General features: G+C 42.2%; 1 protein-coding gene across 1 annotated transcript in view; it reads right to left on the bottom strand.

Moving 5' to 3' along the window:
- Positions 1-27285, bottom strand: part of LOC126260907 (uncharacterized) — a gene marked incomplete at its 5' end in the record, with an annotated part of 472435 nt that overhangs the window by 135113 nt on the left and 310037 nt on the right. The window contains one exon of the mRNA XM_049958364.1: positions 24233-24291. Coding sequence (XP_049814321.1) covers positions 24233-24291 — 59 coding nt within the window. The remainder of the gene's footprint in view (positions 1-24232; positions 24292-27285) is intronic.

The raw sequence follows: 27285 nt of genomic DNA, 5'->3' as shown, positions 1-27285 counted from the left end.
CTTCTGCGGGCTACGTGTGAAACTTGCCCGCACGCGTTCAACCGTTTCTTCGCTCACTGCAGGCTGACCCGTTGATTTCCCCTTACAGAGGCATCCAGAAGCTTTAAACTGCGCATACCATCGCCGAATGGCGTTAGCAGTTGGTGGATCTTTGTTGAACTTTGTCCTGAAGTGTCGTTGCACTGTTATGACTGACTGATATGAGTGCATTTCAAGCACGACATACGCCTTCTCGGCTCCTGTCGCCATTTTGTCTCACTGCGCTCTCGAGCGCTCTGGCGGCAGAAACCTGAAGTGCGGCTTCAGCCGAACAAAACTTTATGAGTTTTTCTACGTATCTGTAGTGTGTCGTGACCATATGTCAATGAATGGAGCTACAGTGAATTTATGAAATCGCTTCAATCATTTGTAATAGCCCTGTAGATACCATTTTCTGTTCGCAGCACTCTTCGAACGGTGGACCATGGAATGTTCAGCTTGTGCACTGCTCAGAGCGCACTTGCGTCCAGCATTCTCAGCCACGGCAACAGTAACTTCTTCAACAACTGGCCGTCAACCTCTCCCAGGACCAATTCCCAAATCACCTGCTGATTCGAACTTGAGAATCGTGTTCTCCAACCTTGATGTGGAAACAAGACCTCTCTATATTCCTTTAATGCGTCGATATTCGACAGATGCAGCAACACTGATACTTGTGTTTGACCCTTACGTCGCCGTACAAGTGTCGGTGCGTAACGCCACGTCATGGCAGTAACAGTACTAACAACTCAAATCCTGCAGCGCGCAGTCTCAATTTCATTTCTATAAAGTTTGGTATATTATATTCTCATGAACTAGGTAGTAACAAATTATATGGAACCAGTTCAACAATTGTTAAGCATTCAATTCGCTGTAACCTCAGAGAAATCTTTATATATTATGTTTTTTATATTATGTAAAAAAAAGCATTAACAACTGTAACCAATAAGACTGTAACAATGAGGAGTCTTTGCTATTTGATTCAGAAGCATCCGACCCACCTTACATTTCAAGGCGGTAGGTAATGAAATAAATATCCTTGTAATCCTACCCATACCGTAAATAGTCCTACGCTTACAACGGTACAAGAAGCGAAAGTTTAATTATAACCACCCTGTATATTTGGAGTGTTTCAAAGATGACTAGCTTTTGGCGTAAGGCAGGATATGAAGAATGCTGAAGCTTGTGCTTCTAGCTTGGTGTTTTGTACGTTCAGGTGGGTCAAATCTTTCAAGAGAAACCGCGGGAGACCGGACCTTTTCAGGATAACCAGAAAGCCAGTCATGTGTGTTGGTTAGTGCGCCGAGTCATTCGGTGCGTTCGCGTCCTGATATCGCGGCGTCACCACCAGTGGGGCGTCCTTGAGGTGCGTGTGGCGCCACGGACAGTGATGCACCGCACGCCTTGGGAGGATGGGTGGGGGGGGGGAGCTGAGGACTGAGTGCTGGACGCGGAGGGGTGGTGGGAGTAGTGGCTCATGGTGGGGGGAAGGGGTTGTGGAGAAGGGGGGGCAGGGGTAGGGGCGGCAGGAATGCCGGCTGGCACGCGGCCCGCCTCTGCTGCCTGCCCCACCCGGCCGGCTGTTGCTCTGGATACATCACACTCCCATGTGAAAAGGTTTCCAACACGATTATAGCGGCATGACGGGAATTAAAAGGTTTTCATTGCGGAACAGTAGTTGAAGCTAGACGCATGGGACATTCCGTTTCTGGGAATAGCTAGGGAATTCAGGCATTACCTCTCACCATAGACACCGCAGTGGTCGACAGCCTTCACTTAACGACCGAGAGGAGCGGCGTTTGAGTAGAGTTGACAGTGCTAACAGCCATGCAGCACTGCGTGAAATAACCTCAGAAATCAATGTGGGACGTATCACGAACTTCTCCGCTAGGACGGTGAGGCGAAATTTGGCAGTAATGGGCTGCGGCAGCAGACGACCTACTCGAGTGCCTTTGCTGTTACACGTCCTGCAATGCGTCTCCCTGGGCTCGTGACCATATTGGTTAAACGCTAGCAGTTACATGAGTGCCAACTTCAGTTCGTAAGAGCTGATGCTAGGATTCGAGTGTGGCGCAGACCACGTGAAGCCCTGGACCCAAGTTGTCGACAAGGCACTGTCCAAACTGGTGCTGGCTCCATCATGGTGCGGGATGGACTGGGACCTCTGGTCCAAGTGAACCGATCATTGACTGGAAACGGTTGAGATAGGTTACTTGGACACCATTTGCAGCCATTCATGGACTTTATGCTCCCAAATAACTATGTCACATCACCAAACCACAATTGTTTACGAATGGTTTGAAGAAAATTCTCGACAATTTGAGCGACTGATTTGGTCACCCAGATCGCCTGATAAGTATCCAATCGACCACTTACGGGACATAATCTAGAGGTCAGTGAACAACATGCTGCACCAGCAACATTTTCTCAATTATATACGACTATAGAGACAGCATGGTTCAGTATTTCTGCAAGGAGCTTCCAACGACTTGCTGAGACCATGCCGCGTGGAGCTGCTGCACTAAGCCAGGCAAAAGGAGGTCCGACACGACGTTATGAATATGGTATCTGTTCTTTCGGACATGTCCGAAAGAACATATACCATCTTCATATAGATAAGGCTTACCGGCCAATGATCTTTTTCAGTGCGGATGCACTCACGTTGCACGGGAATCGGTAGACTGGCTGCCACGAGTAATGGGTATAGTGGGCAGGGGCACTACAAATGTTGTGTGTGGACAGTAAGTTAGAAATGTGTGTCTCACGGGGAGCGTGCCAGAGATAAGTCCCTACAGTCCCACTATCCTCTGTGTCCTAGATGGTTCAATCGGATTGATTGAGCCATCGAGGACACAAGCCGGCACGGTAGCTCAGTGTGTTCGGTCAGAGGGTTTAGCTACCCTGTGTAATAAAAAAAATACTGAGTGAACGGATCAACGAAAAATCTGAACGGGTGTCATCGGACATCCGCCACGAACAAATTCGACGAACAATAAAGAACAAAATGAGATAAAAAAATCGGGTAGAGCGTCTGCCACGTAAGCAGGAGATCCCGGGTTGGAGTCCCGGCCGGGGCACACATTTTCAACTGTCCCCGTTGATATTTATCAACGCCTGTAAGCAGCTAAGGGTCTGAATTCCATTGTAATTTCATACGATGTTATGAGGTATCCCTTGACTTTCGTCACCTCAGTATATAAAGGTCTGTCTCTCGTGAAGCAGGGTTTGTCTTAAGACAAAAATAATATTCTTCTGAGAGTGAGATCGCAGCATGTAGTAAAATAGCAGAGCTTTATGGCTGTTATCGTCACTTCGACGGACTTGAAATATTTTGCACCAGACGTGGTAGAAGTATTTTATTGAAGCTGACTCGCCTCACGGAACCCCGAACTCACACAAATTTGCGATGTTTGAAGCTCCCCCTAGCTAGGAAATATTACTAACACTCTTGCGAATTTCGTCTGCTAGTGTCGCTAAAATATCAGTTTAACATTTCTAGCCGTGCGGTCCGAAGCGTCTTGTCACGGGTCACTCGGCTCCTCCTGTCGGAGGTTCGAGTCCTCCCTCGAGCAAGGGGGTGTGTGTTGTCGTTAGTTTAAGTTAGATTAAGTAGTGCGTAAGCCTAGGGACCGATGACCTCAGCAGTTTGGTTCAAATAGCTCTGAGCACTATGCAACTTAACTTCTGAGGTCATCAGTCGCCTAGAACTTAGAACTAATTAAACGTAACTAACCTAAAGGCACCACACACAACCATGCCCGAGGCAGGATTCGAACCTGCGACCGTAGCGGTCGCTCGATTCCAGACTGTAGCGCCTAGAAGCGCACGGCCACTCCGGCCGGCAGCAGTTTGGTCCCATAGTCCTTACCACAAATTTCCAAAATTTCCTTAACATTTCGACGGAGTGCGTGATCGTTGTTGTCGGGTGGTATGTTGACTGTTGACTGTTGGTGGTTGATGACAACTAGAAGGGCGGTACTAGTCGTGGCGTCTGGGCAGTCTGTTGTTTCACTGCGCCAGTTAGTGCACTCCAGAGATGTTCCACCATCAGACCACATCCCCTGAAGTTAGTGACCATATGCTCTATCGAAATGTTGCGCAAAAGTTTCAGCTGCACCGTCCGACGCAACGGTCCCGAGTCTTAGCAGCACATGTTTGCTGTTTGTTAGTTACACGTAGCGCTTCAGGAGGAATAGTAATTTTTTAAGAGACAGACTAGAATAAAAGACTCCACACAACATATACTCAGTTTTTATTGGTTACAGAGACACAGTTGTTGGAATGTGATCCAAAAAATTGTCTCAGAAGGTGTTAAGTATAGCGCATTTTCGTATTCTCTTAACAACACCAGATGTACAGTAACGCTCAAAAGTATTTTGCAATTACGGTATTATGTTGTCAGTGTTGTTTGCAAGCAGTCACAACAGCGCAACGCATATAACTGTCACTCCATCAAGAGCTTCACGTAGTTGTGGTTCCATACCTAGTAAACAAGTAAGATCATACAATAACAGTGCAAGTATATGTTTCGTTAGGCCAAAAGTATTTTGTAACTTGCTTTGGTGGTATGTTATTTATTAACTGTTGTTACTTAGGCGTTCAGACAGTGCTTTTTCTGTTTGCAGAGGCAACTAGGTGCATGCCAAAACACAAAGAATGCTCGGCTGATTTGAGACAAGCTGTTTTTTTTTTTGCCTGCTTTGAAGAAAGGGAAGTTGCAGTTTAGGCTTGCTAGAGACTTGGGCATGTCACAGCAACTAATAAGTGTGTGGAGTCGACGACAAAAACAGAAAGGAACAGCAGCTAATTAGTCAAGGTTAGGTCATCCTTGAAAGACAACAGGGAGGCAGGACTGAATATTGCTTGTCCATCTGCTTGATAAATCAGGCTCAAAATGGCTCTGAGCACTATGCGACTTAACTTCTGAGGTCATCAGTCGCCTAGAACTTACAACTAATTAAACCTAACTAACCTAAGGACATCACACACATCCATGCCCGAGGCAGGATTCGAACCTGCGACCGTAGCGGTCGCGCGGTTCCAGACTGAAGCGCCTACACCCGCATGCCACACCGGCCGGCGATAAATAAGGGATGATATGGAACAGCATCATGGACTGAACCTACTGTACACGTCGCCTAGTGATAGGCAATTTAAATGGTATAGGATCATCACGTAAACCACTCACGAATTAAAAAAATAGGAAGGCCAGGGTAGAATTTGCAAAGAAACATCGAACTTAGGACGCTAACCGTCTAATGAAGTGATGAAAGTAAGTTTAATGCATATTCTCCTGATGATGTGAGGTATACATTTAAGTCAAAAAACCAAAGGGACAACGAAAAGTACCGTTAAGCGCTGAGGTGGCAGCGCCATGGTGTGGAGATATTTTTTCTACACGTGGGATTGGTTCTCTAGTCCAAATAGAAGGCAAAATTTATCGTTACTTGTACAGTGATATTTTAAAAAGAATATGGGAGAACATGGGAAAAAGAATATGCCACGCAACTGGTTATTTCACCAGAACAATGATTCAAAACACCTCCGACCATTTAAAAAAAATCTTTTCATATAAAAAATCAAACTTTTGGCGTGGCCAAGCTCGAGGCCAGGTCCAAATCCAATCAAATACCTCTGGGATGGTATTCAAACAAGGCTAAATATGCTGCTACTTTATTGGACTAATGGCGAAAGCTTTCGCTTGAAGTACTGCAAAAGTTTGTGCATTCTTTGACAAATAGACGTGCAGCTGTGATCGAAGCCCACGGGTAGGCAACGAAAACTAATTTGTGCTTTGAATTCCAAAATATTTTTGTTTTATTATTACATACTTAGGCCTACAAATTACTATTCAGCCAAAGGAACTGTTAATTCTGTTTTGATGCAAGATTACTTTGTTTGAAAGAGATGTAGTTTTGTACTGAATGGATTATAATTGCATACTTTTCAACTAGATTAGATGGGTAGATCACATAAGTAATGAGGAGGTACTGAATAGAACTGCGGAGAAGAGGAGTTTGTGGCACAACTTGACTAGAAGAAGGGATCGGTAGGTAGGACATGTTCTGAGGCATCAAGGGATCACCAATTTAGTATTGGAGGGCAGCGTGGAGGGTAAAAATCGTAGAGGGAGACCAAGAGTTGAATACATTAAGCAGATTCAGAAGGATGTAGGTTGCAGTACGTACTGGGAGATGAAGCAGCTTGCACAGGATAGAGAAGCATGGAGAGCTGCATCAAACCAGTCTCAGGAATGAAGACCACAAAAACAACAACAACAACAACTTTTCAACTATCTACTGGCAGTTTTTTCTGTTACACATTTATTTTTATGTAATTGTAACTAATATTTTCTACAAAATACTTTGGAGCGCTACTGTAATTCTCCTGGGTTCGCTTAGTTTCTTTTATGAGGGCAGTATTATTCATAAACCCAAAGATCAATTCTTCTCTCGTCTTTATGTTTCTTCATAGATTTCCGCTTTCAACCATCCTCAGGGGCAAAAATCTTAAGGGGTAATGTCCAGAGACGTGGGTGGCCAAGAAATGTGATCGTTTCTCTCGATACGTTTTCCTGAGAATGTTAGGTATAGATGATGCGTCACCTGACGATTAGAATGCCGAAAGTAAATACCCATCCCTGTAGCGAAAGAAACGTCTGTAACTGCTGGAAGCTAGTTTTCGAGGAAATCTAAATAACGAGGCCCTGTAAGACGACGTGATTGATGGCACAACAGGCCCAGTCAAGCGATTTTCTGTCATGACAAACGACACATTTACAGAGAATCATTCTTGAACATGTCCCGCCACAAAGGCTTGTGGGTTTTCGTATGAGCACCGATGTAGCTACTAGTGTTACTGATACCGTCACGAGTGAAAGCTCTTTCATCAGTAACAGTATTGGATTAGTCTGTGGTATGCAACTACCCAACAATAACATTCTAATCGTGTACTTGACAAGTAACAGCAGCGTTTCCGTTACACAACCCGAGCACATATATCATACCGACAAACTCACCATTTGTCAATACATGTGGTTTACTTAATCGATGGGGTAGCATTGCCCGACAAATCACAGACACATTTGAATAACATTTTTCAACTTAAGCGTAACTTCACAAATTGAACTTCAGAACAAAAATGTCAGCCGAGGAATAAACCCATGGCAACTAGATAGAGTACTAGCTCGGAAATGAATACTTATCTCTTTAACCAGCTGTAACTATGTAACCAATAAGAACTGGAACCATTTTACACGAAATGGTTTATTTGAAGTAGTCCATACTATCGCCTCTGAAAATATTTACTATTCCTCTTGGAATACCCTGTATAACCCATAAACCACGTGAAATCCACACATACATTCATACATACATACTCCGCAGACCGTCTCAAGGTGCATGGTGATGGGTACCTTGTACCACTACTAGTCATTTTCTTTCCTGTTCCACTCACATATAGAACAGAGGAGAAACGATTCTCTATATGCCTCCGTAAGAGCCCTAATCTCTCTTACATTGATGGTCCTTAGTCGAAATACGTTGGCGGCAGCAGAATAGTACTTCATTCAGTGTCAAATTACTAGTTTCTAAATTTTAATAGTGCTTCTCGAAAGAAACGTCGTCTTACTTCCAGATACTTCCGTTTGAGTTCACGGAGTATCTACGTAATACTCGCGTGTTGATCGAATATATCGGCAACAAATCTGAAGCCCGCCTCTGAATTGCTTCGATGTCCTCCTTTAATCCAACCTGGTGGCGACCCCAAAGACTCGAGCAGTACTAAAAAATGGGTCACACTAGTGTTCTATACACGGTCTACTTTGCAGATGAACCTCACTTACCTTAAATTCTCTCAATAAACCGAAGTAGACCATTCGCCTAACGTATTACCATTCTTACGAGCTCGTTCCACTTCATGTTGCTTTGCAACGAGACGTCCAGATATTTGATTGACGTGAGTGTCAAGCAGCACACCACTAATACTGTATCCGGACATTAGACCTGTGGGATGGTTTTTCCTGCTCATCCGCATTTACTTACATTTCTCTACATTTAAAGGAAGCTGCCATCTTTCACAACATCTAGAAATTTTGTCGCCCGCATCTCGTGGTCGTGCGGTAGCGTTCTCGCTTCCCACGCTCGGGTTCCCGGGTTCGATTCCCGGCGGGGTCAGCGATTTTCTCTGCCTCGTGATGGCTGGGTGTTGTGTGATGTCCTTAGGTTAGTTAGGTTTAAGTAGTTCTAAGTTCTAGGGGACTGATGACCATAGATGTTTAGTCCCATAGTGCTCAGAGCCATTTGAACCATAGAAATTTTGTCCAAATCATCTTGTACCCTCCGAGAGTCACTCATCGACGACACCTTCTCATACACCACAGCGTTATCAGCAAACAGTCGCAGCTGGCTACTCGCTCTGTCCGCCAGATCATTTTTGTGTGTATTGAGAGTAAGAGCGAGCTCGGAATCTATTCCGTATGCGTCGACCTCCGTTAACAGTCTGCAGCGGCTCACCGTGTGCAGCGCTTTCTGGAAATTTAGAAACAGGGAACCTACCTGTTGCCCTTCATCCATGGCTAGCAGGATGTCGTACGAGAAATGGGCAAGTTGAATCTACTTCCTCAGCGTTTTCCGAATTTTGTTATTAAACCACGGCGGACCTTTTCCATCTTTAATCCACTTACTTGGCCATACATCTCCCCTTCTCCAGAGCGCGATTTACAATGCGGTTTCAACTTAGCACATAATTCCTCAACGTCGATCAAAATGGAAGTAAATGATGTCCATTCATTGATTAGGTATGATGCGAACTACTGCTTATCTGCTCTTTTTAGCAGAAGTACTTTCCCAACCTTCCTGATGCGTTTATTGGCACTAGTTAACTATCGTCGCTATGATATCATTACTCCTCTCCTTGTAGATTAATGACCGTTTCTTAATTATGTGATGAGCAGTCGCGTGGTTTTTATTAAACACACTGGACCGGTATGTCACTATTAGTTTTTTATAACACAGGAAGCGAGCAAGGCGAGAGCTCAGAACGGCCAGACCACGATTCATTTAGACGTATTATAGAAAGACCGGCTCTTCATCTCAAACAGAAAAAAAAACTCTTTCCTCTGGATATTGGAAACTAGCTCAGGCGCTCACTGTGTCACAGCAAGTTGTCTGATTTATTTATAATATCAAAATTCAGCTGCATCACTCCTCAAAGTCATTACATTTATGGCACACCACATAGTTATTAAGTAAAAAACCACTGGAAAGTTCATACTAAACCATTTACTACATTCTTTATGTGATTATAATAACGAAATTATGCCATGAGATTCAAATAAAACTTAAACTTCCATAAATTCTTAAATCTGGAATTATATATATATATTACACACACATATATATATATATATATATATATATATATATATATATATATATATATATATATATATATATATATATTTTCGTTATATATATATAACGAAAAAACTACAAAGAACGAAACTTGTCAAACGGATATCAACTGCGTTTTTTAAATAGGTACCCCCATTTTTATTACATATTCGTGTAGTACGTAAAGAAATATTAATGTTTTAGTTGGACCACTTTTTTCGCTTTGTGATAGATGGCGCTGTAATAGTCATAAACGTATAAGTACGTGGTATCACGTAACATTCCGCCAGTGCGGACGGTATTTGCTTCGTGATACATTACCCGTGTTAAAATGGACCGTTTACCAATTGCGGATCGATATCGTGTTGATGTATGGCTATTGTGATCAAGTGCCCAACGGGTGTGTCCTATGTATGCTGCCCGATATCCTGGACTACATCATCCAAGTGTCCGGACCGTTCGCCGGATGCTTAAGTTATTTAAGGAAACAGGAAGTGATCAGCCATGTGTGAAACGTCAACCACTACCTGCAACAAATGATGATGCCCAAGTAGGTGTTTTAGCAGTTGTCGCGGCTAATCCGCACATCAGTAGCAGACAAATTGCGTGAGAATCGGAAATCTCAAAAACGTCGGTGTTGAGAATGCTACATCAACATCGACTGCACCCGTACCATATTTCTATGCACCAGGAATTGCGTGACGACGACTTTGAACGTCGTGTACAGTTCTGCCACTGGGCACAAGAGAAATTACGGGACGATGACAGATTTTTTGCACGCGTTCTGTTTAGCGACGAAGCGTCATTCACCAACAGTGGTAATGTAAACCGGCATAATATGCACTATTGGGCAACGGAAAATCCACTATGGCTGCGAAAAGTGGAACATCAGCGACTTTGGCGGGTTAACGTATGGTGCGGCGTTATGGGAGGAAGAATAATTGGCCCCCATTTTATCGATGGCAATCTAAATGGTTCAATGTATGCTGATTTCCTACGTAATGCTCTACCGATGTTACTACAAGATGTTTCACTGCATGACAGACTGGCGATGTACTTCCAACATGATGGGTGTCCGGCACATAGCTCGCATGCGGTTGAAGCGGTATTGAATAGCATATTTCATGACAGGTGGATTGGTCGTCGAAGCACCATACCATGGCCCGCACGTTCACCGGATCTGACGTCCTCGGATTTCTTTCTGTGGGGAAAGCTGAAGGATATTAGCTACCGTGATCCACCGACAACGCCTGACAATACGCGTCAGCGCATTGCCAATGCATGTGCGACCATTACGGAAGGCGAACTACTCGCTGTTGAGAGGAATGTCGTTACACATATTACCAAATGCATTGAGGTTGACGGACATCATTTTGAGCATTTATTGCATTAATATGGTATTTACAGGTAATCACGCTGTAACAGCATGCTTTCTCAGAAATGATAAGTTCACAAAGGTACGTGTATCACATTGGAGCAACCGAAATGAAATGTTCAAAAGTACCTACGTTCTTTATTTTAATTTTAAAAAACCTGGCCGGCTGGAGTGGCCGTTCGGTTCCAGGCGCTATAGTCAGGAACTATCCGAGATGGTGTTCGTGTACGGCCAAGCAGATGGAAATGGTCAAGAGCCAGCACGGATATACCAAAACAAGTACCCTCACATACACCAACCACATCATGCAACTTTTACAGGTCCTTTTTGGGCGTTTGTGTGATCATGGGTCCTTTAAGACAGACGAATGTGAAGGGAGGCGGCGGACTGTGCCTACACCAAATTTGGAGGACCGGGTTCTACAGGATATTGAGATAACCCCTACTACAAGCTCCAGGCAAGCGGTCCACCAACATGGTATAATCCAAAGTGCGCTTATGTGTAACCTTCATGACAACCACTACTATCCTTATCAGCTGCAACGCGTGCAAGGATTATCAGCCGCAGAATTATCTCTACGGGAAGGATTTTGTCGATGGTTTTTGCACCAGACCATTACAATTATTTAATTCCTGTCGTCAGTACTTTTTACCGACGAAGCAACGTTTACCACAGCTGGCATCATCAGTCTGCATAATCGTCATCTGTGGGCTGCAGACAATCCTTGGGGAATGGTTGAGGCGTCTCGTCAGCATCGGTTTAGCATCAATGTGTGGGCAGGGATTATCGGCGAGCGCATACCTGGACCGGTTATTGTTCCACAACAACTCGACAGAGGAACGTGCCTGACTACCTACGGAATACTCTGCATGGGCTGCTTGAGAATGTGCCTTTCGCAATACGACTGATTGCGTGGTTTCTGCATGACGGAGCACCACCCCACTTCCACATTACAGTTCGCCAATACCTCAACATCTTCCCCAGACGCTGGATAGGACTCTGAGGCCTTGCAGCGTAGCCTGGTAGGTCACCGAACTTAGACCCTCTGGATTTTTATCTCTGGGGACATCTGAAAAGCGTTGTTAATGCTGAATCAGTTCCTCATGTGCATACCCTTCAATAGCGTGTTCACGACGCCTATTACGCTATTCGGAGAGAGGCCGAAACGTGCGAAAGAGTGCGGCAGTCCATGACGCGACGTGTCAACGAGTGCATTGCGTCCCATAGATGCCACTTCGAACATCTTTTGTGAGGTGATGCGATGCAGCTCTGTACTTTGTTCTCGGACGATTCGTTGTCGTTGTACGCACACCGTCGATTTTCGGCCACATGTTCATTGGACCTTTTTTCCTCCATTTCCAGTCAGGAATCCGTCACTGCAGTTTGTCGGTTTTGTTAATGTTCACCCTGTATGGGGATTTCTTCGGTATTTTTAACAGTACATACACACGTTTAAGAAAACTGTCCTCTTATTCAATGTTAAAAAGCCTAAATAAATGCACTGGAAACAATTAGGGACTACTGCCAATGAATTGTTGATTATAAGAATGGCTGTTACAGCACTGCAGACTGTGTAGTAGCAAGAGCGATTCTTTATTCAAGGAAATCACGATGCTCCCGCTATGGTTTGCTGTTGCGTCAGACGTCAAGCAATACACTATAATATTCAGAATACTGTTTTTCAACAATATATTAAATTATCTATTACAAAAGCCCGTCCATAATATTAATTCCATTATTAATTCAATGGAATGTTTTGTCTGGACGTTAATATTGTAATAACAACGCGAATTAAGTTAATTAATTTAAATTAGTTAAATTATTTAGTTTATTAAAATTCAGCAGTGCGAGAAATCTGCCAGTTTTCCAGCTGTCAGCAATGCGATAAATCTGCCAGGTTTCCGGCTGTCGGCTGAGAAAATCACTTTCCGAGTTTTAGGAATACAAATCTGTCAAAATCAGCCGAAAAACGACTGAGTTGGCAACACTGACTTCACGGCTACCATTCGACTGCTTCCTCCGACCGAATGTTCGCAATCGATAGCACCTGTGGACTCCTCTTTAACGACTCCTGCGCTCATAACAAGCAACTTCAAAACACATAGTTGAATACAGAGAGTACTCAAACACATGTCGCACCTCGCAGAGGTATGTGTTTCCGTATAGATCGAAATGCAACAACGGTGATCTCACAGTCTGCTAGGGTGCTTAAACCGCTTTAGACGGATTAGGGAAGATCAGCACATCAGCTGTAGGTTGCACAAAACCCCAAACTTCCAGATGCCGGCTCAGACATCTCTAACAACAGTACGATCCCACGGCTGGGCCAGCAAGCTGCAAGCTGCAGCTAGCACACCACCTGATCCTCTCAGAGGAAAACGTAGAGTCTTGTCGTGGGCGGGACACTTATTGGTTCAACAAGAGCACAGAAATATAAGCCAGTGGGTTCTGCAATGTGTTTGTCCGAGTCCGTGACACATTCTGGGAACAGCGAAGCTGACACACAATGAGCCAGGACGGTTGGCGACTCATGTCCGGGACGACTAGCTGGCAGGTTCACGCGCTAATAGCAGCTCTCCTAATTACTTCTTTGGAAATTTTACCTTTGTGGATTACACTGGATCCCCTGAAACATGCACCCGAGAGGTGCAGTACTGTGGCAAGCCGTACAACTAACTTGGCGATTAATTTTGTTTGCAGCCAACAAAATAAATTGAACCTTTGCTATACAGGAGACTAGGATAGTGGCGGGGATCCTGAAATGGCCCTCACTGATGCATAGGCCAACTCCAGTATGGTAGGAGCTTCCTATAACGCACTACGAAGTGTGATCAAAAATTCGGCGAATAATTTTATTATAAACAAAGTAATTACCTTGCACGGAGTATGATTTAATCTCCTTCAAATTTTTGTCCTTAGCTAGCAATGGACGTATTCCAGCGTTGAATCGATGACTAGAAGCATTTCTGGGAGGTTTCTGCTGTCAGGACGTTCAGCTGCTCTGTCTTGGCCCTCTCAGTGCCAGGAATTGTTTCAAAACGCTTTCCTTTAAGCATGGTATTACATTTTTGGAAGAGCCAAAAGTCGTACGGTGCTAAATCTGTGGGTAAGGCGAATGTAGACAGACAGAACGCGTTTTCCGGCCAAAAACTCGTCAATCAACCGTGAGGTGTGACGCAGAGCGTTGTCGTGATGAAGAAAGAAGCCAATGGCCCATTTTTTTATCTCTTTCTTCGTACTTAGTTACACAGACGTTGCAGTACGACTCTATAAAATTCAACGTTCACAGTTGTTCTCCTTGGAACGAACTCTGACAGCACAACATCCTCAATAGCGAAAAAAAGGAGCATGACTTTGATATTCGATTTTGACTGACGCTCCTGTTTAGAGCAAGGAGATTCAGTCGTTTTCCATGGGAACTCTGAAATTGAAATTGTACTCTCAGGGACACAGACCCAAGTTTAATCTCAAAATATTGGACATAAATTCCGGATGTAAATCAAGACGATCCTTCAACTCTGTGAAAACTGACCGACAAATTTTCTGTTCATGGTTCAAAAGTCTAGGAACAAATTTGGTGCTCACTCGCCTCATTTGCAAATTATCGGTTAAAGTGCTTAGCTCGAACCCGCACGAGATGCTAAGTTCTTCGATGAGCTGTCGAATAGTTATTCGTCTGTTTGAGCGAACCATTTTCACCACTTTTTGCAGTTTTCTTCTGTTTGCGAGGTTAATGGACATTTCTCAGTCGCTTACTTTAATTCATTTTGCTGTTGGGGCATATTTATATTGAATACTGTTAAAACAATACTGATCACGTATGTGGTATGTTTGTTATATTAGGTACTTCTTTCGCGCAAAATAAAGTGTTCTGGAACAAAATTTCAAACCATGTTTGGCAGACGTGACCCCTGCCCCCTCATCTTCCCTCGCCATTAACATCCCGCGAATAGGAGGGCGTTGTCAATCCGCAGTACAGTTCCTCGCGTTCGAACATTAGGCGGATGCAGTGGGGCGGAGCGAGTGACAAACAGTCGGTGCGCGGGAATGTCTGAAAACTGTACATCCAAATTGCTGGACCCGATATCTTACTAGTGCGCTTTTTTAAAAATATGAGGTCAAGTTCGTGCTGTTTCCTTGTCAGCGTAATGGCAGTCAGTTTACTTCCCGGCATTGTCTTCGTTCCACATGCCTGGAAATCGCATAAGAACTTCTTATGAAATTAAGAGGAGTTCAGAACGTTTACAGCTGAATGTGAGAGCTGATAATGAGGCAGTTTCTATAACGAAGGTTTCAGAACGCTAAAGGCTTCATGTCTCAGGTAACAAAACCTTTCCTTAAAATCTGGATACTGTGACGTAAAGAAATTTTTACAAGGCCTGTTCAACATTTTCCACTATTTCTGTGTGAACCGAACTAAGGACAGAAACAACGTTCGAAAAGTCAAATGACAGATCGGTTACCACTGATGATCCTGTCAATAGCCCTATCTAGATTTAATACTGCAACACTGGTAATTGTTGCAAATCCTGACCAGATTACTTTACCTAATCAGTTCTCAATTAACCGCTTAACAAAATAACCGCATTGTTAGTACCTGCAATGCGGTACTAACAGGAGTAGTTTTACGATTACCTGATTACCTACTTGCAGCACAGAGGTAGACAAGGTAAACTCCAAAGCTGCAAGACCTAAACAGCACACAGAAATGTTTAGACCAACACCAATGAAGGAAAAACTTGAATCAACAAAAGAATAAAAAAAACAAGAAGATAGACATACTTAAAATAGATGAAACCGACAACAAAACGGAAAGGAGAAAACGTAGGACAAATTAATATTTGATGCAGAATATGACATTTCCAATGAACGATAGCTACAACGTCAAGAAGAATCTGAAAATGGCGATTTAGGAGAAAAGGAAGGAGTTTGTTTTTATTGACAAAAATTTGGAATACAGGGACCGCTCTGATTATGATGCACCTTTTCTGGAATATGGATTCATCAAGCATGCAGTGCATAGGACAGAGCTGATGGCTGATTGTGTGGTTAACGCGATAGGAAACAAAGAAACTGAATGTTGCTGTGCTCTTTTTCCTTACCGTACATAACGTAATTCTGTATTTTAATAACAAAAATCTAGGAGCCTAGGCTACACACTGTAAGAAAAATAAATACAATGATACAATTGTTTTTAAACACTTTCACGTACGAGTATATTATAAGATTGCACATGGCTTTAAATGGCCGCAACTACTTACTGTCATCGTCCCAAGACAGCAGTTAATGCTGTCGACGTTTGCGAAAACATTTTTTACTGGTGAAATAATCAAGTTGAAAAAACCTTTAAAATATCACTTCAACATGTATAAGATTGTTTAGAAAAATGACGTGGATCATCTACATATCTTACTATGTTTAAGAAAGATATTTTCACTTCCTTACGTGACCGCCATTACCCGTGGCTCCGCAAAACTCTTAGTTGGTTCTTCAGTTCCCCCCCCCCCCCCCCCCCCCCAACGTTCCCCCTTTCCAGATACTTGTAGAACTCGGTGTACATTTTTAAAATAAGGGGGAAAAAGCGAAAATACCACGTATAAAAAAATTATGTAATATGGGAGCAATTTATGTATCTAAAATAAAGATTTAGGCTATCTCACACAATCACAAAACCAATTATTATGAAATTTCTGTAACTATTTGAATGGTGAAAATGAAGAAAATAAGAATACCGTATGTTAGTGCAAAACTCTCAAAAGATCGCGGAACATGTACAGTCCAGCCTTATAAAATCAGATCTCACAACTTTCTCCAGAACTATCAGAATACTTCGGCGGTGTTGCTATCAGCCAGTGAGTATTTTTGGAGGAGACATAGCACTTCCGTTGAAGTGGTGCTTGAGGTCTGTTATAAGCATCAAGTTGTATAAGAACAAAGTTCGACTGTTGACTGTTTTTCTTCAGCAGTGATGTCGTGATGTCTTTACCTTAGGGCTTCCTTCCGACTCAGGATCATTGCCTTCAAAATTAGCCATTACCGCATCTACTATTTGGAAGGCTTCGGCTATCGTTATTGTCTTCAGCTTTATTGTACGTTCAAATCCTTGACTTTATTCCTTATTTCCTTCCCTGTAAGGCATTAGATTCTCATAGCTCAATGCTTCCACAGTTGGAACTTGGAATATCGTGCACATTCTGTTCTTCAGTATTTGAAACACCCTATTGTGTCGTGTTCACTATTTCTTCAGCATCACTGGTAATGGTACTGATCATTTCATTTTCTGGAACTGATACAGAATTAGACCACAGTTTTCTCTATATACACTCTTTTAAATTCTGGAGCTGCCAGATATAACACATAGGGAGCGAAACGTTCCTGTAAGTTGCTCAGAAAACAGACAGGAGTTATAAGGATCGAAGAACATGAAAGGGACGCAGTAATTGATAAGTTAGTGTGATGCCATTGCAGCCCACTCATCATCAGTCCGCGCATAGGGCGACCAATAAGGACAGTAAAGGAAACCAAGGAGAAGTTTCGAATTGGAATCAAAGTTCAGGGAGAAGAAATAAAAACATTGAGGTATGTCGATGTCACTGTTATTCTGGCAACAAGAGACACGGGAGCAATTAAACGGAATGGATGGTGTCTTAAAAGAAGTTTTAATATGAATATCAACAAGAGTAAAACAAGTGTAATGGAGTGTTATGAAGTAAGACATTCGATGATGAAGGAATTCGGTTAGAAATGAGACACTAAAGACAGTAGCGTAAGTTTTGTTATTGGGAAGTAAAATAGCTGACAAAGGCCGAAGGTAAGAGGATGTAAAATGCAGACTGGCAAGAGCAACAAAAACTTTTCGAAACTGAGAAATCTGTTAACATTTCTCAGTTTCGAAAAAAAGAAGTTTTTCTTGCTCTTGCCAGTCTGCATTTAAAGTAAATTTAAGATTTGTAGAGTGTGTTGTGAAACTACCTATGTAGAACTTAGCCTTACATGGAAGTAAAACGTGGACTTGAAGAAGTAAAGGCAATAGGAGAATGAAAGCTTTTGAAATGTTCTGTTACAGAAAAATTCTAAAGATGATATAGATAGATCAAATAACTCACGAGACAGTACGAAATTTATCAGAGAGAAAATAAGTATAACACAATTTGATTTACACAAGAGATGGGGTCAAAGGAAATATTTTGAAGCATAAAGGAATAGCAAATTTTGTAATGGAGGGAACTGTGGCGGGTACCAGGAGTGGAGGGAGATTCAAATTTGACTAGAGCAAGCAGATTCAAATGGATTTTGGTTACAGTATTTATGCACATATGAAGAGATTAGTACAGGATGGACTAGCCTGGAGAGCTGCATCAAACCAGTATTCGGACTGAATATTTTTTATTTATTTTTAATGATTCAGCTTTCTCGCGAGTAGTTCTCATAGTAAATTGATTAAATCTTATAGCACGCAAAATGTAATAACACGCTTACCATTCTCACAGGGACCCAGAGCATTTTAAATTCCTTTTTAATAATTATGACTTTCATTCACGATTCTTCACACTGACAGATTCACTCACTTCTCTTTTCTCTCATTCTCACTCTCTGACAAACACAGTTACATGACAGCGATATCATTATTCAAAAAAAAAAAAAAAAATTTCGTAAAGACCCTCAAACGTACAGATTTACTCCAGATGAAAGATACAGGTCGTGGGCGAAAGGAAAGTTATGAGGGCGGCTCGGGAGTTGTACCGGGATAATTCAGCCGATAACTGTATTGCCGACAATAGATAAGGTTCGATGTTTTGAACCCCTGTCCGGCACACAATTTTAATCTGGGGAGAAGGTTCGAAACAGCTTTTTTTGATACATACATCATTCAATAATAGGACAAAATATAATGAATGATCTTTAAAAATATATAAATTTACCTTTGAGAAGAGTCACATTATGAAAGATGTGGAATATAAAATGAAGCAAATAGGGTTTCGTTCAGGGATTACAAGTTAAATAATCAGATGTTCAATCTTCGGCAAGTTCTGGGAGTTTTCCAATCACTTATCGCGTGTTTCACCTCTGACAATTATTCAGTAAAGTGAAAAGTGTGAAGTTGTGTTGTGGTTCGAAATCCACCATAAACTATTGGTACCCCAATAACTGGCAAAAAAAGATGATATAAATGTCGACAGGCCGTCTTTACCAGCCATACATTTAAATGTCGACAGCCCGTCTTTATCAGTCTTACATATGCGTATTTTCATATTATTATTGTTATTTCTTTACTTTCTCAGACGTTAAGTCTGGTTAAGAATGGAAAGTGACGCGGACCTTGATCAAGCGTCACTTCCTATTAACTGTACGGTATGTGTTATATTGCATTTAGGAACTTTCGGGTAATTGAACATGTATCAATAATTACGGATTTCTGTAGTTGTATATATATGGTTGGATGTAGCTGTATTGCATTGGTGTACTGGTGGATATTGTGTGGTATGACTCCTGTAGTTGATAGTATAATTGGTATGATGTCAACTTTATCCTGATGTCACATGTCTTTGACTTCCTCAGCCAGTTGGATGTATTTTTCAATTTTTTCTCCTGTTTTCTTTTGTATATTTGTTGTATTGGGTATGGATATTTCGATTAGTTGTGTTAATTTCTTCTTTTTATTGGTGAGTATGATGTCAGGTTTGTTATGTGGCGTTGTTTTATCTGTTATAATGGTTCTGTTCCAGTATAATTTGTATTCATCATTCTCCAGTACATTTTGTGGTGCATACTTGTATGTAGGAACTTGTTGTTTTAAAAGTTTATGTTGTAAGGCAAGCTGTTGATGTTATTATTATTATTATTATTATTATTATGTTGCTGAGTGGCAGAATCAAATTAAGAGTCGGGATTAACCGTGTACTAACTGTTTTGAAAACTGTTATAAAAAAAGTAATACGCCATCACGCAGTACTCTGGAAAGAAGTACCTGGCGTGACCAGCATGTGCGGTAAAAGCAGGGCGATAATGGAACGACCCATAGGAGCATCGGGATGGCATTGCTGTGATTCAAGAAATGATGAAAAATATTGAGACCATCAATCCTTTTACTCTAGTAGACTGATATAATGTTGCTATGTTGCGCCAGGCCACATCGTTTATTATACTGAATGTTAATTTGAGTCGAATATTTGAAGACAGGAAAATATGAGACATTACGAGTATACGAAAAATATGGGAATATAGACAAACTTGTGTTTTAACAATATCTAGTGGTTCTCATGAATAGACTGAAGTCATTTGACTGAAATTATTGAAGTGTGAATACTGATTTTGTGAATAATGTGCAGTGCAGTTTTTATTGTATTGTATGTGAGCAATTGTTACGAGAACTGAGTAGAAAAGTTATTCTCTGGGATTTATATACACTATCAGGACTATGAACTTTAGATTTGATGTCAGATATATAGTCGGGGTCTAAAATACACAGTTTAAACTGAGTATCAGCTGAGCATACTGGGGGATTTGAATATTAGAGGAAAATGTGTAAAAATGGGAACAGGTGTAATTATGGGCACCCCTCACGAAAAGGGTATGGGAAGCGCTGCAGTCTGGCGATCAGGACTGAAAACCAGGGATAACAAATGGAGTTTCACCATTCGACATATCTCCTGTCCCGAACATTAAGAGGAGAACCAGCAACCGCCTGCCACATCACTGGAACGCCATACAAAAATCAGTTGACACAGCCGCTAGACAAAAGCACTGTCAAGAAGAAGTCGTTGAGTTTCTCTGGGGTTAGAGGCCGCCCTGCGGACAGATGTGAAAAATCCAAAAGCCTTCAAAAAATTTGTTCCACAGAACTATCTAATTCATCATCGGACTCTTCTGGCTCCTGCAGCCCCTTGTGGACAGCGACAATGACTTTGATGTGAACGATGGGGGTACACCAGACTCAAGCGATGCAAGTTGCATCTTTTGTGATGAAAAGTTCTCTCAAGACAGGGGAGGAGGGGTGTGAATTAAATGTGTTATGTGCCAAATGTGGGCACACATAGATCGTGCTGGCGCTGAAGAAGCTCCTTACGTTTGCGATTACTGTAAATAATTTCAGATTTCATGCATACATGTATGAAAATTGCTTTTTGTAGACTAGTCCACCATTTTGTATTGTTTTAACCAATTTCATTAAAATATTTCAAAAGATTTCTTGCACTTTTTGTGGATGTCCATATTCACATCCCCTTTTTTTAGTTTTTACAAGCTTTTTGTAAATCTTTGTTTTCGAATATAAATAATGGATACTAATGATTGTTTCGCCTCTCATCATTTATTAAACTTGTTGTAGTTGTTAATGAAGGTATACGATTTAGAATTTTTACGAAAGAAGGTACCTTTAAGTCAACAACAAAAGACGGTATCCATATTTACACATTTTCCTCTAGGCTCCTTTGTTGGACTTTTCACCTCAGTCGGAGCTGAATAATTCTTTGAACGCTCACGAACGGGATTGTAGGAATAGGCATATAGTTAAATAATCCCAGCCCACAAACTAACAGAAACTTCGCAAAATTTTGCCTGAATTTGCAGATTTTTAAATAATAGATCCCTATTACGTTGTCCTGGATGGCGAGAGTTTATCGATGAAAAGTATCGTCAGGAGGGAGGACGGAAGGTGGGAATATCGAGGTCATCAGAGAAGGAACACAAGTTCGGAATGTTTCAGGGATGGGAAGGAAATCGGTGTATCGTCAGGAATGATCCATGGAAGTTGCGTACAGAATTAATGTTTTGTGTGATGAATTGTAGCTTGCTCTAAATGTAGAAAAATGAACGTTAATACAGATGACCACAAGCAGTTAAGATCGTTTATAGGGAGGCGAATGGTCGACTTGGGTTTGTTTGGAGAATTCTAGGAATATGAAGCTCATCTACATAGAAGACTGCGTATACAACACTTATGTGACCTATTCCTTAGAACCATACAAGTACTTGGGATCCACACCACGTCGAGTCGAAGAAAGACGTCGACGCACTTCAGAGGCGGGCTGCTATATTTGTTGCTGGTAGGTTCGATCAAGAGACGAGTATTACGGAGATGTTTTACGAACCCAAACTGAAATCCCTACAGGAAAGAAGTAGTTCTTTTCACGAAACACTGTTGAGAAAATTTAGAGAACCGGCATTTGTGACTGAGTCAGAACGATTCCAGTGTCAGCAACGTATATCTCGCGTAACGATCACCACGAAAAGATAAGAGACATTAGGGATTGTTCGAAGGCATATAGACCTCATTCTATTTTCGAATGGAACAGGAAAGAGAATGACTAGCAGTGGTACAAGATATCCCCCTCCATGCTCCGTATGGTGGCTTACGGAGTATGTAAGTAAATGTGGGTGAATGAATCTGCATTTAAATAAAAATCTCTTTTTCTTCGATGAGAGAAAATATTTGCAGGTACACTCTAAGACAAGAAAAAAGTCACACCAAGAAGGAATTATCCAATTTGGACGGAAATAGCTAGATGTGATGTTCACGTGCAGATAATCAACTGATTACGAAAAATTGTATGATTTATTTAAGAGAGATAGCTTCACAAATTAAGTCAATAAATCGTTGGCCACCTCTGGCCCTCATGCAAGCAGTAATTTGGCTTGGTACTTAGTTGTTGAGTGTCCTCAGTGCCAAATTCCGTCCATTTGGCACATTATGTCGCCGAAATCCCGAAATGGTTGGGGAGTCCAGCCCATAATGCTCTAAACGTTGTCAATTGTGAAGAGACCCGGCGGCCTTGTGGCCAGGATGGTTTGCCATGAAGGGCAACAAAACGGGGCGTAGAATACCATCGATATACCGCTGTTCATTGAGAGTGCCGCGGATGACAAGCAAAGGGATCCACGTCTTCGGCTTGGAATCTTATTGATTGGAGAAGAATTGTCTTTAATGATGAGTCCCGCTTTGAACTGAGCCCCGAATACCAACGAAGACGTGTCTGGAGACCTGCCTCACCATGACTCCGGACATGCTTTACAGTGCTGTTCACAACTTTATTCCTCGACTACAGCTGTTGTTGAGCAATGATGGTGGACATATTGAGCATTTCCTGTAAAGAACATCATCTTTGCTTTGTCTTACTTTGTTATGCTAATTATTGCTATTCTGATCAGATGAAGCGCCTCTGTCGGACATTTTTTGAACTTTTGTAAGTTTTTTTTGGTTCTAATAAAACCCCATGTCATTCCAAGCATGTGTGTCAATTTGTACCTCTCTATCTACAGTATACCATGATTTATTCAGTTTTCAAATTTATACTGACTTTTTGATCACCCTGTACATCACATCTGCCGATTTTCGTCCCCTTCGGTTAATTCATTCGTGGTGCGCCGTATTTTGTCTTAGATTGTATATGCAGCTCCAGTAGTATTAAATAAGGTTCTCGCAGAGCAAGCGCGTCACGCGTACACACGCTACAGATCTGAGCCGTCTCGGACGCCCGACCGCTGCTCTTTACATGTTTCATTAAAGAATAAGCCACAACACGCCTAGCTGCCATTCGTAAAAATGCAAGACAGGAAATAATTACTGATGTTCTAGTATCAGTAACACAATTGATGAATGACCCAGAATCACTAATATAAAACGGAAATGAGTACAGCAGCGCTGACGAATACATCTCTTCTCCATTTTTATCAATTTGGAGTTATGGCGGCTATAGGATGTGGTAATGATGTAGGTTTCTTACGTCATTTGGCAGCTCGGTTCTTTTTATTTCTACTAAATTAGTTGCTTTTTATTCAATGCGGATGATGGGCCAAATAAAGCTATGAATACGATATATCCTGAATTTTGGTATACAGCTAATCGTTTCTCCCTCTTGTTCTAAAGCGATTGTTAACTGCTGCATACTAAAGCAAGTAGTGGAAAATAATTCACTGTCGAAAGGACTGCCAAGAGGTAAGATTTTAAGTTAATATTATACAACGGTGAGAATAATGCCTGAGATACTGCTTAAAACGAGCAGCGACGCTAACGAGGTGAAAAAAAAAGTACTCAACTTCTGTGTCTGATGTTACGTAAGATGCTTTGTATAGTAATAAGTTACACTAGTATGTGAAATTCTAGTTTGCTCCTGTTCACATTGTTTTTATTTCTTGCCAGTTACATGTCTCTCACGGTGATCTCGTGCGTATACGAATACACAACTATAGAGTATACCTGCTTTTACCACGTAAAATACTAGAGTGACCGAACAGGTTTTTAAGTACTCTGACTGTGCATGTTACTGACACATACTCAACACTATACCTAATCTGAACCTGATCAAACGCTACGCTAGAGAACCGAAGCACTACAGAAAATCACTGGGTGTCTAAATCCTAAGAAAAGCCTTATCTCATAACCACAACCGTCGTAGCTTGTACTCACAGTCACAAAAATACGAATATTTAAGTAACATTTCAGTCATACCTTTTGATCCTCCTTGGCGGCTTCCTTCTCTGCAGCAAGGTGCGCCATTGGCGTCCCATCTGCAAAGGACAAAGTGAACGTCACATATTACAGCTTTGTTCAAAGTACATGCTAGTTATCGAATGTAAATGTGCAGTCTTTTCCAGATGAAAAATTAGTTCACTTCAGACATGAAATTTGTGTTGGGCGTTTAAGAGGTTTTGATGCTTCCCTGTCGAACAGTGGTTATATCACAAGCTTGTGTTTATTGAGCTATTCCGTGTAGTGGATTGTAGTGGATGAATGTAGTACCAGTGTACAGTTAGTTTCATATGTCCCGTCTTGAAGTCATGTAAGAAACAGATGCAGAAGACATGAATTTGGGATTTAATTTTTCTAGAAAAATTCAGTATTATTTAATGAATCTGTCCCGGAAGAAACCCATTACTATCGGGGAGGCCTTGAATTAATGTAAAAACAATTTCCCCATGGAGTATGTGAAAGAACTTCCTGCTATTCTAAGGGTGTCTCACTCGAAACAAACATTTGCTTCAATGGCTCTGAGCACTATGGGACTTAACATCTGAGGTCATCAGTCCCCTAGAACTTAGAACTACTTAAACCTAACTAACCTAAGGACATCACATACATCCATGCTCGAGGCAGGATTCGAACCTGCGACCGGAGCGGTCATGCGGTTCCAGACTGAAGCGCCTAGAGCCGCTCGGCCACACTGGCCGGCAAACATTTGCTTAAATTACCCTTAAAGGCTTTGTCCAAAAATCAGAAAATGAAATGAAATGAAAATGTCATACTTTGTTCATGGGTGAATCACAAAAGGTGCTAGAAGTGACCACCCTTGACTTGTGAACACATTTGAAAACAATGCTGCAGGTTTTAGAATGTTGCTGCCAGAGCCTCGGGGTGCCACTGCCTAGAATTTAAGGATGATGTTCTCTCTTAAATCTTCCAAGTTGTGTGGTTTGTTACTGTAGGCCTGGCCTTTTGCCACCCTAGAGGAAATAGTCAGTTGGTGTTAAAGCAGGCGACCTTGGGGGTCACAGTCCTTTCTAAGTCCCTCTGCCGCGGAAAAATGATTAGATCTCAGCTATGGTCACTTGAAATGTGTGGGATGTGACACCATCCTGTTGGTAGCAGCCGAGGGTAAATTCTTCATCGTCTAACTGGTTCACAAATTCCCGAAACATTTCGATGTAAACTGCACTTGTCACAGTAGCCTCGAAAAAAATTGGTCCGAAGATGCGACGCTGTGATATTGCACCGAGCCATTCTTTTGTGAATTCAGATGTTGCTTTACCAGTGCGTGGGGATTTTCATTACGCCACAAACGAGTATTCTGAGAGTTCACGTAGCCAGAGAGGCGAAACCACGCCTCACCAATGAACCGTGTATACTGCAATATACCTGGCTACTGAGTAATAAATTGCTGAAACCAACGGCAAAGTGTAATGCGTTTGTCTTTGTCATTGACGTTCAGTTCCTCTGCAACGGTAAACCTCTATGAATACATGCTGGCTTTCTTCGCAGCTCTCTGACTTGTGCTCCATGCCATTCAACATTCTCGACATAAACGTCGAACAGACTTTTCAGGAGAGGCCAACAGTCGTTGTTTCAGGTCAGTAACTTTTTCTTCCGATAATGGCGACCGTCTCCGCCGTGAAGATCCAACACCGTTCCACAGCTCTCCATCTTGTTCACTAACTTTTGTATATAGCATTTAGACGGTATATACTGGTCACCAAACAGTCCAACAAACGTTCGCTGACATGACTTAAAGGAACCAGTAATCCAATATTGTTTCACAAATAACACGCGATGTTCGACAGAATAGTGATACATTGTCACTAGACACTGAACACTGAGCTCCAGCCACAGCAACGCGCGGAAACACACTGTTGAGTCAAACGATGTTGCGACGCCAAATGTAAAAAATTACACAGTGCAATTTCGCCGGAATTGCTACACATGTTTGTTGACCCTCTTTCGAGTGAGACATCCTGTAGCAGCTGTCCACTAAGGTCGATGGAGGAGCGAAGCGTTCCTAGTGATTGAAAAATGCACACATTCCAGTTTTGAAGAAGGGTCGTCGAATAGACGCAAACAACTATAGGTTTATCATCGACGTCAGTCTGTTGTAAAATTTTGGAACGTATTTTATGCTTATGATCTTTCTGGAGGGCGAAAATCTTCTCTCTAGGAATCCGTAATCACCGATCGTTCGAAAACCCGCTCGTTCTGCTCGACCAAGAGAACCAGAAGGTAGTAGATAACACCGTCCAGATTGATGATTTATTCCGTGACTTAAGGAAGGCGTTCGACGTAGTTCCGCAGTATCGTCTAGTGAGCAAAACACGAGAGTACATAATATCAGATCAGCTTTGTGTCGCCCTGGAGGTCTAGAAATACAGCACATGCCTGGGAACCGAGTGGTCGCGAGATCGAATCCCGGTCGGAACACGGAGTACTGACATGCTGAAGGTTCGGCTGCATGGTGTCATGTGGTTGCTGACGTAGACGTACCTTGCCATCGCCATACACCAACGTGTGCTGCGACTCATCAGCACAGGTTACCTTTTCCCATGCCTCAAGCATCGAATGCCAGTGTCCATATGTCCACCCTTATCTGCGTGCTTTGTAGCGTGAGGTGAACAACATATAAAGGTGACGTGGTGGCTTCTGAACCACATACCGAGCAAGTGGTTGTGGAAGGTGTCGTAACACATCATTTCCTGGTCGAGCCGAACCTGTGAGCTCACCTGTGACTATTGCCTACTCTACAATCTGTTGTTGATGATTTGGTCTTTCCCTAACCCACGCCGGCCAGTGTGGCCGAGCGGTTCTACGCACTTCCGTCTGGAACCGCGCGACCGCTACAGTTGCAGGTTCGAATCCTGCCTCGAGCATGGATGTGTGTGATGTCTTTAGGTTAGTTAGGTTTAAGTAGTTCTAAGTTCTAGGGGACTGATGACCTCAGATGTTAAGTCCCATAGTGCTCAGAGCCCTTTGAACCAACCCTAACCCACCTAAAAGCGTTGTCGAGGAGAGCGTAGGAT

The sequence above is a fragment of the Schistocerca nitens genome, chromosome 5 (genome assembly GCF_023898315.1).
Source record: "Schistocerca nitens isolate TAMUIC-IGC-003100 chromosome 5, iqSchNite1.1, whole genome shotgun sequence".
Lineage (NCBI taxonomy): Eukaryota > Metazoa > Arthropoda > Insecta > Orthoptera > Acrididae > Schistocerca > Schistocerca nitens.
Note: the sequence above shows the minus strand (reverse complement) of the source record. Positions and strands in the feature narration are given on the sequence as shown.